This window comes from Xyrauchen texanus, chromosome 45, assembly GCF_025860055.1.
Source record: "Xyrauchen texanus isolate HMW12.3.18 chromosome 45, RBS_HiC_50CHRs, whole genome shotgun sequence".
Classification (NCBI taxonomy): Eukaryota; Metazoa; Chordata; class Actinopteri; order Cypriniformes; family Catostomidae; genus Xyrauchen; species Xyrauchen texanus.
The window spans coordinates 14,789,127-14,802,517 of NC_068320.1; the positions used below are offsets into that span (position 1 = coordinate 14,789,127).

General features: G+C 38.5%; 1 protein-coding gene across 1 annotated transcript; it reads right to left on the bottom strand.

Annotated features, from left to right (window-relative positions):
* Nucleotides 1-36: 36 nt before the first annotated feature.
* On the bottom strand, nt 37-11,141 carry copg2 (COPI coat complex subunit gamma 2). The gene is made up of 23 exons (XM_052118972.1): nt 11,005-11,141; nt 10,060-10,112; nt 9,895-9,975; nt 9,728-9,799; nt 8,303-8,382; nt 8,065-8,140; nt 7,794-7,886; nt 7,607-7,693; nt 7,363-7,520; nt 7,148-7,281; nt 6,682-6,749; nt 6,145-6,333; nt 5,771-5,866; nt 5,261-5,504; nt 4,944-5,019; nt 3,512-3,615; nt 3,186-3,311; nt 2,856-2,924; nt 2,337-2,648; nt 1,190-1,287; nt 964-1,102; nt 750-848; nt 37-546 (listed from the first exon to the last, which is right to left on the bottom strand). The coding sequence occupies exons 1-23, from the start codon at nt 11,039-11,041 to the stop codon at nt 416-418; spliced, it is 2,622 nt and encodes an 873-aa protein (XP_051974932.1). The 5' UTR covers nt 11,042-11,141; the 3' UTR covers nt 37-415.
* Between the last annotated feature and the right edge of the window lie 2,250 nt (nt 11,142-13,391).

The window sequence follows — 13,391 nt, forward strand, 5'->3', positions numbered from 1 at the left end:
GAATCATGTTTTGTGAAGAAAAGAGTCCTACATGTTTTGCACTGATTTATTGATCAATGAAACAGTCTAATGAGCTTAACATTTGTTTTCCAGATGACATGATATTATGCCAAAACTGCTTAAACACCAGAGAAATATAATTACAATGAGATCGCTTCCACATGATGTAAAGTAGCATAATATTTAGAACAGCTCTCAGAAACAGAACTAATAAAAGGTCAAATCTAGATTTTGCTAGGATTCATAAGTGGCATTACTTTCAGTTTAGTTTCTCAAATTGTTTTGAGCCATGAAGACTGTTGAAGTTCAACTTGTGTTTTTACAGATAGAGCTACTCTATAGATAGATATACGTATATAAAAGACATTAACACGGATTGATTGGCATGTGGCCAGGACCTGGAATAAAACTGCATTTAACCCACGGACGCCAGGATGACATCGACCACGCTCTCCTCTGTGCTCCTAACCGTAACTTGCATAGTGACTCCATCGGCCAAGGCCAACCGTGCCCTCACCAACACGTCATGACCTCCCCTAAAAACACCTTTAGAAAAACATGAAACCATTAATCTCCACGGTAATAAATAGTTACGGCACCTTCAAATTGCATTTAAAATAAAGTGCGTAATTTCTGCGCCACCAACTGAATTGCAAAAACATCACTTTGAACACTAACCCTCATGTGAGACAACAACGCCTATAACAAAATTAAAGTCATCTGTACTGAATGAAATAAACAGTACATACCAGCTAGGAACAGAACATGCGAGTTTTTGTTTTCAGGAACTTTGTCTGAGCGTTCACAGGGCTGCATGCCTAAGAAGCTGATGATGTTATTTACTGCCTCTGTGAAGATAAACAGAAAATGTCTCATCAAAAATACATGTGATATGGGAGTCTTTTTATTGATTAAAATGTCAAATAAAAATGTGAATGTTATGAAGATATAAACATTACTTACCATCTAATGTTCTGACTGTGGCCAGAGCAAACGTCTCTTCCTTCTCAAACTCATCTCCGATCTCCTCCCACGCTGCACCGAAGTTTGGCTTCAACACCTTCTGTATATGGTCAGCTACGGTCACCTCTAAATCTTCCAGCTGGGTGGAAATAAGAGATTGGGTGAGAACTAACCAAATATATTTTTCTGTATTAGTTTTCTAGCAGTGACTTTCAAATTCACATACCACATATTCATCATCATATCCATCATCGTCAGGCTCTCCTGTGTTCGGATCACAGTCTCGGACTAGATATTTCATCGTACAGCTGAACGTGCAAGAGACTGAAAGAGAAAAATACAATCAAAGGCGACAATTAAGGAAAACATAACATAAAAGGAACATTACACCTACATTTCTAGCGGTTCCAACATTCGAGGAATGTTTAGGGTTATATACAAGTTTAGCTCCATTGACAGCACCTGCAGCATGCTGTCAATTACCACTGGCAAATATTTTGGCTCAAAATTTGTACAAACGAAACAAAGTGTTGACGTTTACATGTTTACAACGGATGTCTAGGAGGCAAAAATACAACGACTGCATCTTATCCAATTTTTGTGAACGCTAAATCCAAGTTAATTTTTTGAATGTAGGGCAACACAAATGGGTGTGGGTGGGAGTGCTTGCACCATCTGTTGGTGTAATCGCACAAACTGTGGGAGGTCCATGTAAATGAAGCAGTACAAAAACTAATTTGCTATTTTATTTTAGAAATAGGTAATTGTTCTTTAGACCACATCTATTCTCATCCCTGTCTGAACTCAGTGTGTGCATTTTCAGTTTGTAAACTCCATCAGCAATTGCAACCAAAGTGCATATTGTAACTCTAGAATTACAATGGCATGTAAAATGATGTCCAGTTAATAACAGTCATGGTTTTGTATGCCATTAGATCAATATAACTAATAATACTTACATTCTCTATCATTTAAGAGCCTACAACCATCTAGTCCAGATAAATACCTCCTTTTCCATGTTTCTTTAAGGAGTGTTATACCTGACATTCAAGAAGGACATAAGACACAAATGGTATATATTGTTTGCTATGAATGGGCTGTCTTAATTTATATAGTTCGCAACCCACTTATGCCTAGACTTAGAACATACTTGCCTGAAAATACCAAAACTTCACGGCCATGCCCACTGACTTTGCACGTATGGTGTATCATATAGCACTGCACTTCAGACGTAGAGGTCTTAAAATAGGGCCCTATAAGCAGCTTTCTGTAAACAGGTTTTTTTGTTTTTACATAATATAACATTCCTTTATAAACCCCCTAACAAACATAGTTATGTTGCAGGAAGCCATGCGTAACTATGCGTGTCTGACCTGCTGTTGGGTCATCCTCGGGTAACCGGACCAAGCTGTAGCAGGAGACAGGCTGGCTGTAGGGGAGGCTGGGTGCAGGTACATAATGCAGCACCTCGTAGGCTTCTGATGGCTCCATCTGAACCAGAACCCTCTGCAGCAGCTGGTCATTCAGCGTGTTGGTGCAGTCGAACTGGAAGATCATGTGAGTCGCGAAAGTGTGTTTGATGCACCGCACCACATACTCAGTCTCTGCTTCTGTCAGCTGAACCGGCTCGGACGACTTGAACAGGGGACCCAGGCCTTTAAATTCTGGGATGGCTGCAAGTTGCTCTGAGAGGGAGAAAACAATGGGGGAAAAAGACAAATGGAGAAGAGAGAGGGAGAAAAATCAATGAATGAAGTTTATGATGGATCAAACACATGGTTCATTGATATAGGTGACCATACCTGACACTGTTTGCTTGGTGTCAGCAATACACCCCTGGAATAACGATGCTCAAACGCACACTGTTTGACTGATCAACCTAATTGTCTTACCTTGATAAATGTCTTGGCGTAATGGTGCAAGCTTTTCAGGTAGCTTACTTGTTGCCACTGGTGTGATTTCTGGCACAGAAGGGAAAAATGGCATTGAAATTGTGGAATCTGAGCAGTTTTGGGTAAGCTCTGAGTTTAACCAAAAAGGTTAAAGATATAGGAAGATTAAGTTCTAATCAGAGGCCAAACAATGGTGGAGTGTAAATAAGAACATTTCACTTGCATACGTAATTGTGAAAATATCTTGCATTGATATGGATTATGTTGAGGAATGTTCTAGTTATTGGCTACCGTTATATAAACAACAAGGAGATGTAACTGTTTCTCTACCTGTTTTCTGTTCTGTGATGGGTGCGGTTGCAAGAGGAACTGTCTTCATGTCAAACGGTTTCTCGGAGGGCTCCAGTGTGTACTGGTGGAGGGACTTCTCCAGTCCAGGAACGGACACAGACAGACCTGTGAACAAACCATTCAACAGCCATTGTTCAACCAACTGCCGCAACTTAAATTACTATAAATTCATGCAACAAACTGTAACCACCCATTGCATGTAAATCACATCACATGCAAAAAAACAACAAAACTAAAACGAATCTTTCAACATCCACCACAAAATACTCTTAAATTTCAAAACGACCTCTAACACAAACCCTCACCATTGAAGATATAAGCGGCATTCAAGGCCTTCTGTTTCTGCAAAAGGACGTTCACATAGAACGTGGCTCTGTCTCTCACCTCATCATCACTGTCCATCATACACCTGTCAGAGACACACACATAATTAAATGAATCTGTATCTTTAAAGGGGACCTATTATGCAAAATTAACTTTTACATGGTGTTTGTACATAAATGTGAGTCGGCAGTGTGTGTACACAACCACCCTATAAATGCTAAAAGTCCACCCACTCTTCTCTTATATATCTATTAATCAAAAACAGTGTGTCAAAATGAACGGTTTTCATTTCTGCTCTAAAGTGACGTCACATTAGAGCAGGCCTCGCCCACAACTGGTGACAGATTCCACCCTATTATCATAGATCCTCCCCTGAGTGATCTACACACAGTCCACCATTTTTTTCTGTGCTGGAGCAAATACAGTGAGAAGAATAATGTCTGAGCCAATAAAGACGCAGTGGACAAGTTTTGTTTTTGAAGGAAATGTGCCCCAAAACATACAAAAATGTGTGTATGTTTGGGCAAATCAGTTTACACCGGACTGCTTTGTGAATGAGTGTCAATATAAAGCAAGATTTTAAAAAAATGTGATTCTCAAGCATGGATCAGTACCAACTGTTCGTGTTCCAGCTTTATAACCTGAAGATGTAAGTATCGCACTTTAATTTTTGTGAATGTTTGCAAATCGCTTCTCCGAATGTGCATGTTAGCTGGTTCCACGGCTAATGCAGCTCAAGTTACCATGGTCTCTGATTGTATTCACGGAGACCAGAGCAATGTCGGGGGCAGCAGCTCATTTGCATTTAAAAAGACCCACACGAAAACAGCGTGTTTTAGATTCCACCCAAAAAGAGGCATTTACAACATGGTATAATAAATGATCCATGTGATATTTTGAGCTGAAACTTCAGACACATTCTGGGGACACCTGAGACTTAAGAGGGGCATAATAGGTCTCCTTTAAGACATTCCCCTCTAGGAGTGGGCAATATCTATACGATTATTTACAAATAATGAGAGGTCCTTTTGACCAAGTACAAGATTGTTGATTCAATGAACCAAATGTGTCAAAAATAAATAATTAAAAAGATAATATTTGATCGCCTGTAATATTTTTTATTACATCTGCACTTAAATACTAATTCACCCAATCTGTTCGCTGAATTTTTCTTCAATGTAAGATGGTTCTTGAACAAATCACTAGTTGGAAAGTTTGACAGCACTAGCCAAGAGTAACTATGCACCATTTTAAGCAAGCTCTTCCTCCATCTTGTGCTGATTGAAATGCCCATTCCCAACCATATGGCAACATTTTGTATAATCTCAACAGAAACGATACTCAAACATTATAAGTATATTGCCCACCACCACTATTCTCCTCACACATATTTACTGTCAAGTGTAAGCATACCTCTGCATAAGGACCAGTACGCTGGGCAGCAGGTCATCGTTCTGAGCCCCAAACTTGGCCAGTGCACTGACAGCGGCTTTGAAGAAAGAAAACTTGAGTGTCAGAGCAGAAGAATGCTTTTACTTCCTAAAGCAGCTCAGTTCATTCGTAAATCTATGGAACCAGATTAAATTTAGATTATCAACACAGCTTAAAATGAATAATGCTTGCACTCGGATTGCATTTAATATGCAACACATGTGAAACACAAAAAAATAAAAAATCTTGAGGTGACACAAGGTTAAAGCCCAGGACTAAGTTCATGCAAGATTACCCACCTGCCCGCACTGCCTCGCTCTCCAACACCACTCGGTTGAAGATGAAGCGGATATATTTGGAGGGTGTGGGGGTGCGTGGCCCCTCCTTCCCCAACAGATGGAGAATCTTAGTAGCCAGGACGGTGTGCTCACAGTCCTCAATAAATTCACACAGGTGGGCCAGGCCAGTCTCCTTACTTTCTGGGTTCTCCTCTATGATGCTGATGATACAGTCCACGATGGCTCGCTTGTACTCAAAACCACCCTAGAGAGGAATAAAAAAAATAAAAAATAAAAAAAGGGTTAAAAATCGTATTTGTTTATGAATTATTAATTAAATTATTAATTATTAATTAAAATAAAACCGCAGCCACGTATTAATAGTATCAGTGTAAATCCATGCACAAAACACACTGTGGATCATGCGGCCTGACACAATAAAACTCCAAAAGTCTGAACGTATTATGACCAAGACAGATTACAGGATTTCAATGTAACAATAGAAGAACAAAAGTCCTTAAATGAACTTGCATCATCTCTCAGCATGTTGGACAGGAAGTTCATCATCACACTGTGCTTTCTGGGATACTTTTGGCACAGAGCACTGATGGCCTGGACCACCACCACCTGAAACACAAACATTGTTTATCTCCAGGAAAGAGAAGTATAATGCATGTATTCATTTCTGACAATGTCCCTGAAACAATTTAGTATGACAGAATGTCATAAGGATTTGGAACAGCATGAGGGTGAATAAAACACAGAATGTGTATCTTTGGGTGACCTTACCCTTTATATTTAGTTCACCAATAACTGAGATTAATAACAAACACTCTCTGGCACAGAATTTATGAAATGACAAGAACAGATCTAATGGAGATAATCTATTGGTTTTGTTCAGTCACCTTAAACTCATCAGAGATCTCAGACACAAAGGAGGAGATCTGCTTCATGAGGCGGTCCACACTGCTCTCGCTGCCAGTCTTCAGCAGGGTGGTGATGGCCAGGGTGGCAATGCTGCGGTTGGAATCAGTAATCAGGTTCTCCAGATCTAGGTTACACGCCGTCACCGCTGACGGATGCTTCATCGCCACCTGTGTGCGCACAGGGATAGACATTCCTTTTCAGTTTGCCATTTTTTTTAAACAAGACAAATGCAACAACCAGGACAACTAGTTACAATTAGCTTTCAATTCATTATGATTAGATACCATGAACTAACAATGAACAATATATTTTTTACAGCATTTATTAACCTTTGTTATTAAAAATACAACTGTTCATTGTTAGTTCATGTTAACTAATGTTGTTAACTAATTCTGAACCTTATTGTAAAGTGTTACCATTTTATCAGTATGCATGCTCTAACCACCGTGCTCTTCCAAATAAGGTAAAGAAAATTAAATCCTACTCAAAAGACAAAAGCTGCAGGTAAAACCGACCTTATTAAGAGTCCGTACAGCTGCATATCGCAGGGCTGCCTTGGGAGAGCTGCAAAATAGCTGGAGAACTACAGACAGAGAGATTAAGACAGACAAAAAAAATAATTTCAACATCTAGTTTACATGTAGACAATTGGAAAATGCTTTTATAAAAAGCAACTAACAGTGCATTCAAGCTATCCATTTTATTAATATGGTTGTTCCCTGGGAATCAAGCCTGTTGAGGTATTGGAGATGTTGAGGCCAATTCAAACACCCCAAAAACCTCCAAACAAACATAAAAAATCTAAAGTTGGCAGTTTGATTTAGAATGTTGAGAAGCATAACTGTTAAACTGCCCCAACAAACACCAACAGGGTAAACAACACTGACCCAACAAAAGTGTTTGTAGGTGTTGGTTGGAGCAGTGTGAACTGGCCTTTAGAAAGCAAGAGTAGAGGTAAGGAAAAACTTGTAAAAGACCAACCAGACACAGCAGGTGCCAGCTCGCGGGCTGTACAGTTGGGCATGTGGACGATGGCGGAGGCAGCTTCATAAACCACCATCTCATGTTTATTCCTTAAACAGCTCTCAATGAAGTCAAACAATGGGCTATCATGCCTGTTAAACCACAAAACAAAGACTTGAGTTGACCAAGTTTAGAACAAGCCTCGGCATGATTAAAAGAGCCTACAAACGTACCCTCCCTCTGTTTCTTCCAAAAGTTTACTGGCAATGCGAATCATCATGCAGTAAGCAAATGGAGATTTAAGACCAGACTTGGTGAATTTATTGAGCATCTTGGTCACAGCCAAGCGGTCATTCTTCCTCAGGTGGTACAGAAGACCCAGAGCATGGTACTGTGGAGAGAAAGATTTATAACAGTAAGAGAAAGAGAGAGCAGGACACACAGACAGAATAACGTTAGAGGGTATGTCGCACAAACCTGCACCATGATGTTATCACTTGAAGCCGCCTCTTGAGCTTCATTGACCCAGCGTTTCACCACATCAAAGCTCATCTTCACCATGTGCTGAAGAAAGGCGAAAAACACAAACACAGGGTGACATTATCCAGAAACCATCACACTGAAAATCAATGTATGACCTTAAACAATCAGGTAATGATCTTACTAGTGAGGAGACCAAGGCAGAGCTGGAGACACTGGGCACTTTGTCCACGATGGCCTGTTTCATGTATCTCTCAATAGCCTGCAGCATGGTGGTCTGATGGAAAAGATGGAACAGGTCAAAGTTACCATACTACCACAATGGGACCGTTGCTGAGGAAATAAATCATGGATACACAAAGGCTGCCACAGACATAGTCAGAGACATCAGTTTATACATACTGATTACAAATTAAAAGACTCCTGTACACAGAGATAACACAGTTATGACTCACATCAGTGATCCTGCAGAGAGCTCTGATCGCTGGGCCTCTGTACACATCCTCTTTACCAGTCATGTCCTTAGTCAAGCTGAGACAAAAACAAAACAACATTAATCAGCATTTTTGTTAAGGGAGATCATATCAGTGGCATGACTGAATTGGCTTAATGCTTAGTATGTTTTAGTAAATAAAGAGGAAAAGAACTTAAAATGTTACAACAGTAGCATTATATTATGTTATAGCTTATCACCTGCTTGTAACAATGATCACATCCTCTGAGATATTGGCCATCTCCTTTATGGTCAGGTAACACATCCTCCTCAGGGTTTGCTGAAAGATAAATTAAATCTCATACCCTTAGCATACCCCTTTTTTGTCCAGATCTATTAAATTATTCAACAGTACATTACAAATGCAAATCACACAAAACAATTACTTGAAAGCAGCTCTTCTGTGATGAACTTGGTTCCCATTACTGAGTTCAAAGTCATTTTGATATTTTTATGGTCCATAAAGTAAAAAATGTCTTGTGGTGTAACTGTCCAGAGACAGCAAAACAAAACCAAAATTTTTTTTTAAATCAAAGTCTCATTAAGAGCTGAAATTCATAATAATAAAAAAGTAGTGCTGGGAAATGTAACGCATTCATTTCTGCAATTTACAATTGTCTGTTTTATGTGTAAATTTATTATATAATTTTTTTAAATCTGAGTTTCCAATTTTCTCAATTCCTGAAATTTCACTAATGATTTTCCCCACTTTCTGTGGCCAAAAATTGCATAAATTTCCAGGAGGTACACGCTCGACTTGACTGAAACTTCATCATATCACTAAAACAATAGTGTGTAGTACTGCATGCTTATTATTTACATTTATGCATTTGGCAGACGCTTTTATCCAAAGCGACTTACAGTGCACTTATTACAGGGACAATCCCCCTGGAGCAACCTGGAGTTAAGTGCCTTGCTCAAGGACACAATGGTGGTGGCTGTGGGGCTCGAACCAGCATCCTTCTGATTACCAGATTACCAGTTATGGTGCTTAGACCACCACCACCACTATTATTATTAATCATGACGCATGTCCCTGGCATAATATACACAGTGAATCTTATAAGCAGTCAATTCTTTTTTAAATATAACTATTTAAAAACTTTTTCACCACTAAATCAGTCATGGGTGTAACCAATATAAAGTAGGCAGCCATTTATGTTGTAATGTGACAAAAAAAAAATTTTTTTTACATATCAATATCTTGACATTTTTATGAAAAGGTATATTTTGTTCAAGTCATTTGGTGTAACCCCAAGAAAATGTATTTGATATTCTTGACTCAAAAATTCATGATTTGTAAAACAAATAAAATTATCTTTGAAAATGTTTTTAAAATGAATGATTAAGTTGTGTACACTCATGTATTCAAAGTGCAAGGAAAGTATTTTTACTCTTTCTTGGTTACACCACATTCAATATTTCCAAGCGAATAAATGCTTTTTTGAAGCAGAAAATTAACTATCTTTGTCTGCAAAGATTTCCCATTTATCAACTGCTTTATGCCAAGCAGTGAAGTGACATTCACACACACACAATCACACACACACTAATTGCATTAAATTGCTGTCAATTCAATCACAAAGTTAAATTCAGTTAAAAGAGCTATAACTAAAGTTTCTTACATCATTGGACTGGAATAGTCTTGTCATGGCAAAGAAAGCTTCAGTGGCCTCTGTGGTCCCAAAGTGTTCACCCTGTAACCAAAAACGTGTGAGTCTCCAACGTGTGAGTCTCCATATGAGCAGCAGAAAAAGTGACATATTAAAAGCTGCTAGATGTAACCACTGACCTGGTTGAGCAGGTAAATGATCTTCGTCAGGATGTGCAAACATCTTCTTGGATTGATGGGTGTCTCATTGAAGATCCGAGCCTTTTAAACAAATATTCAATCAAATCTACAGTGCTACAGAGACTCATTAATGGACAATCTACTTTTAAGATGCCTAAAACTCACCTCCTGTAGTACAGCACTCTTCTCCAGGTGCTGAAATGGGTTCGAGCCACTTCCTAATCATCAACACATGACAGTAGAGCATCAGACACAGCTGTAATCTAACTAGATCAAGGTTATAGTCAGAAAAACTCAAGTTAAATCGTGCATATAATTGCATTTCTTATTCATATTCGTAAAAATGGAAAAGAGAAGCATCTACGTTTGGTTCTTTGCCTACGTTCACTGCTTCCCTGCACGTAACATTTCAAACTAGAATATTAGTCACATAAATGTAAAGCTTACAAAAAAAATATATATATATATATATATATATATATATATATATATATATATATATATATCTCTAATAGACTATGTTATTAAAAGAGAGAGGAGAATACGTGACTATACGTTCACTGCTGCCCTGTATAAAAATCAGACACTCTCGTTGTGTGTGTGTGTGTGTGTGTGTGTGTGTGTGTGTATGTGTATACATACACACACACACACACACACACACACACACACACACACACACACACATTATATATGTGTGTGTACATGTGTATATATATATATATATATATATATTTAAAGAAGGCTTATGGAGAGAGAGAAAAAGCAATGTTGGATCTTCTTATCTCATATTTTAACATAACCAGGTTGTCCGTATCAATACAATCAAGTGATAGCACATTAGCTTTACACATATATTAATTTTAATGATAACAACAAAAACAAAGACCTGCTACTGGTTTTGCTTCTAACTAACTATAAAAGTAAGACATGCACATGAACCTTAAATGTTAAATAAGTGTTATATTTGAATTAGCAGATGTTGTGATGTGGCCTGCAGACGCGCTTCCTTAGCAAAACAACCGACATTCTTTCAGCCACTGAAATAAGCAGTTATTTACAGCATATAGATGTTTTAATGTATCATTGTGGATTCAGTGATGATCTTACCCGACTCCTCGTCCTTCTTGTCAAATTTCTTGATCATTTTTCCGAATGTTGGAGAGCAGTAAGCGAGAGGATCAGACTCTTTTCCTCCACGTCAACCAGTGTGACGTGTATCGTGTGCTGACGGGCTGAAGATGGCGCCCACCTCGGTCACAATTCAAAATAAAAGTCTGCATTTAACAGTTGTAACTGCTTTTAATGAGTATATGAAATGTAGATTGTTTTGTGCGTGCGTGCGTGCGTGCGTGCGTGCGTGCGTGCGTGTGTGTGTGAATTGTAGTTTTCAAAAAGTTAATTGTATTTAAATATTGATATAAAGATGTGTAAAAAATCTTGGCCTTACAGATATTTGGAGACTTTTGAACCCATCTGGTAGGAACTACAAATTTTTTTCATCAGTCCATAAGATTTATTCTAGAATAGATATATATATATATATACCCTCGTTTCATCTGTTTTAGTCTCAGATCATACCCTGGTGAGTGTTGCCACATGTGGAGAAAAACAAATCATATAGTTGGTGCCTCAATGTGTCCCTGTTGCAAAATCCTGATTTCCAACAAATGCTAAAAGCTGATGTCAATGTCTATATGGAGACCAACTGGTCCTCAGTATCCTCTGTGGGCGTGGCTTGGGAGACACTTAAGGCTGTTCTTAGGGGTCGGATCATACAGTATGCCTCATTCATCAAAAAATCCAAAGCACGAGAACTCGTGGAGTTGAAAGGGAATATTAAAAGTGCCCAGACAGAGCAGATGTCATCTGATGGCCTCAGAGAATTCACCCGATTGAAATACCGATATAATACTATTTCGTCATTGAAGGTGGAGTTTTAGCTATTCAGGGCAAGACAGTCATACTTTGAGTTGGGGGACAAAGAAGGAAAACTTTTGGATAGATATATAAAGCAGAGAGAGTCTTTTTCTAGCATTTTTTTACTGAAATTTTTACCTCGGCCATTGATATTAATAATGATTGATCTTTATAGTTCCACATCTTTGTCTACTGATGAAGATATTAAAACTTTGTGGATCCATTAGAATTCCCTAAACTGACGACTGAGCAAAGAAATTCTGAGATAACATTGGTGGAGCTTGGTGAGGTAATTAAGGCCTTCCCTACAGGCAAGGCTCTGGGGCCAGACGGTTTTGCTGCTTAATTTTTTAAAATCTTATGCTACAGAAATGGCTTCACTTTTGTTAGAAGTTTATACAGAATCATTAAAGAATGGAAAGCTTCAGCCAACAATAACACAAGCCCGGATCAGTCTGATTCTTAAAAAGGACAAAGATCCAAACAAGTGTAAAAGTCACCATCCAATTTCCCTGATCCAGTTAGATGTAAAAATATTGTCAAATCTCTTGGCTAACCGATTAAGTTATGACAACTCTTATAGATCAGGTGGGGTTTATTTGATGTCATATCTCTTCTGATAACATTAGGCGTTTCATTAATATCATGTGGTCAGTAGCAAAGGATCAGTCTCCGGTCGCTGCCATCTCACTTGATGCTTAAAAGGCGTTTGATATGGTAGAATGGGATTATCTTTTTAAGATTTTGGAAATGTATGGGTTCGGGAGTACTTTTATTGGATGGATTAAGTTACTATATAGACACCCTGTAGCAGCAGTACAAACAAATGGATTAAATTTCAGATTATTTTACTCTGAATAGGGGCAACCAGCAGGGTTGCCCTCTCACCCCATTATTGTTCTGTCTTGCCCTGGAACCATTAGCAGTCGCGATAAGAAAGGAAGATGATTTTCCAATAGTGTTTGTGGGAGGTCTGGCGCATATGCTTTTGCTTTACGCAGATGATATTTTGTTATCCGTCTCCGACCCAACTAGATCCATGCCTTGCCTCCACAGATTTATTAATTCCTTTTCTACATTTTTGGGATACAGAGTTAATTGGTCTAAATCCGAAGCTTTGGATATGACAGCGCACTGCCCAGTAACAGCTTTCCAGCCAGGCACCTTTCATTGACCCAAACAGGGCATTAAGTATTTGGGTATTTTATTCCCAGTAAATTTATGAGATTTAGTCAGAGTTAATTTGACCCCTTAATAAAAAAGGTTTTCGATTGATGTGGAAAGGTGGGCTTCATTACATTTATCTATGATTGGAAAGGTTAATGTTTTAAAATGAATTATATTCCAAAATTCAACTACCTGCTACAATCTCTCCCTGTTGATGTCCCCCTCTATAATTTCAAGCAATTTGATAACATAGCGAAGTCCTTCATTTGGAATGGTAAGCGTCCCAGACTACGTTTCAATAAGTTGCATAGGCCAATTGATAAATGTGGGTTAGGACTACACAAGATTTTGTTTTATTATTATGCATTCGGTCTCAGACATTTGGCTCATTGGTCGCTTCCACCTGAGAG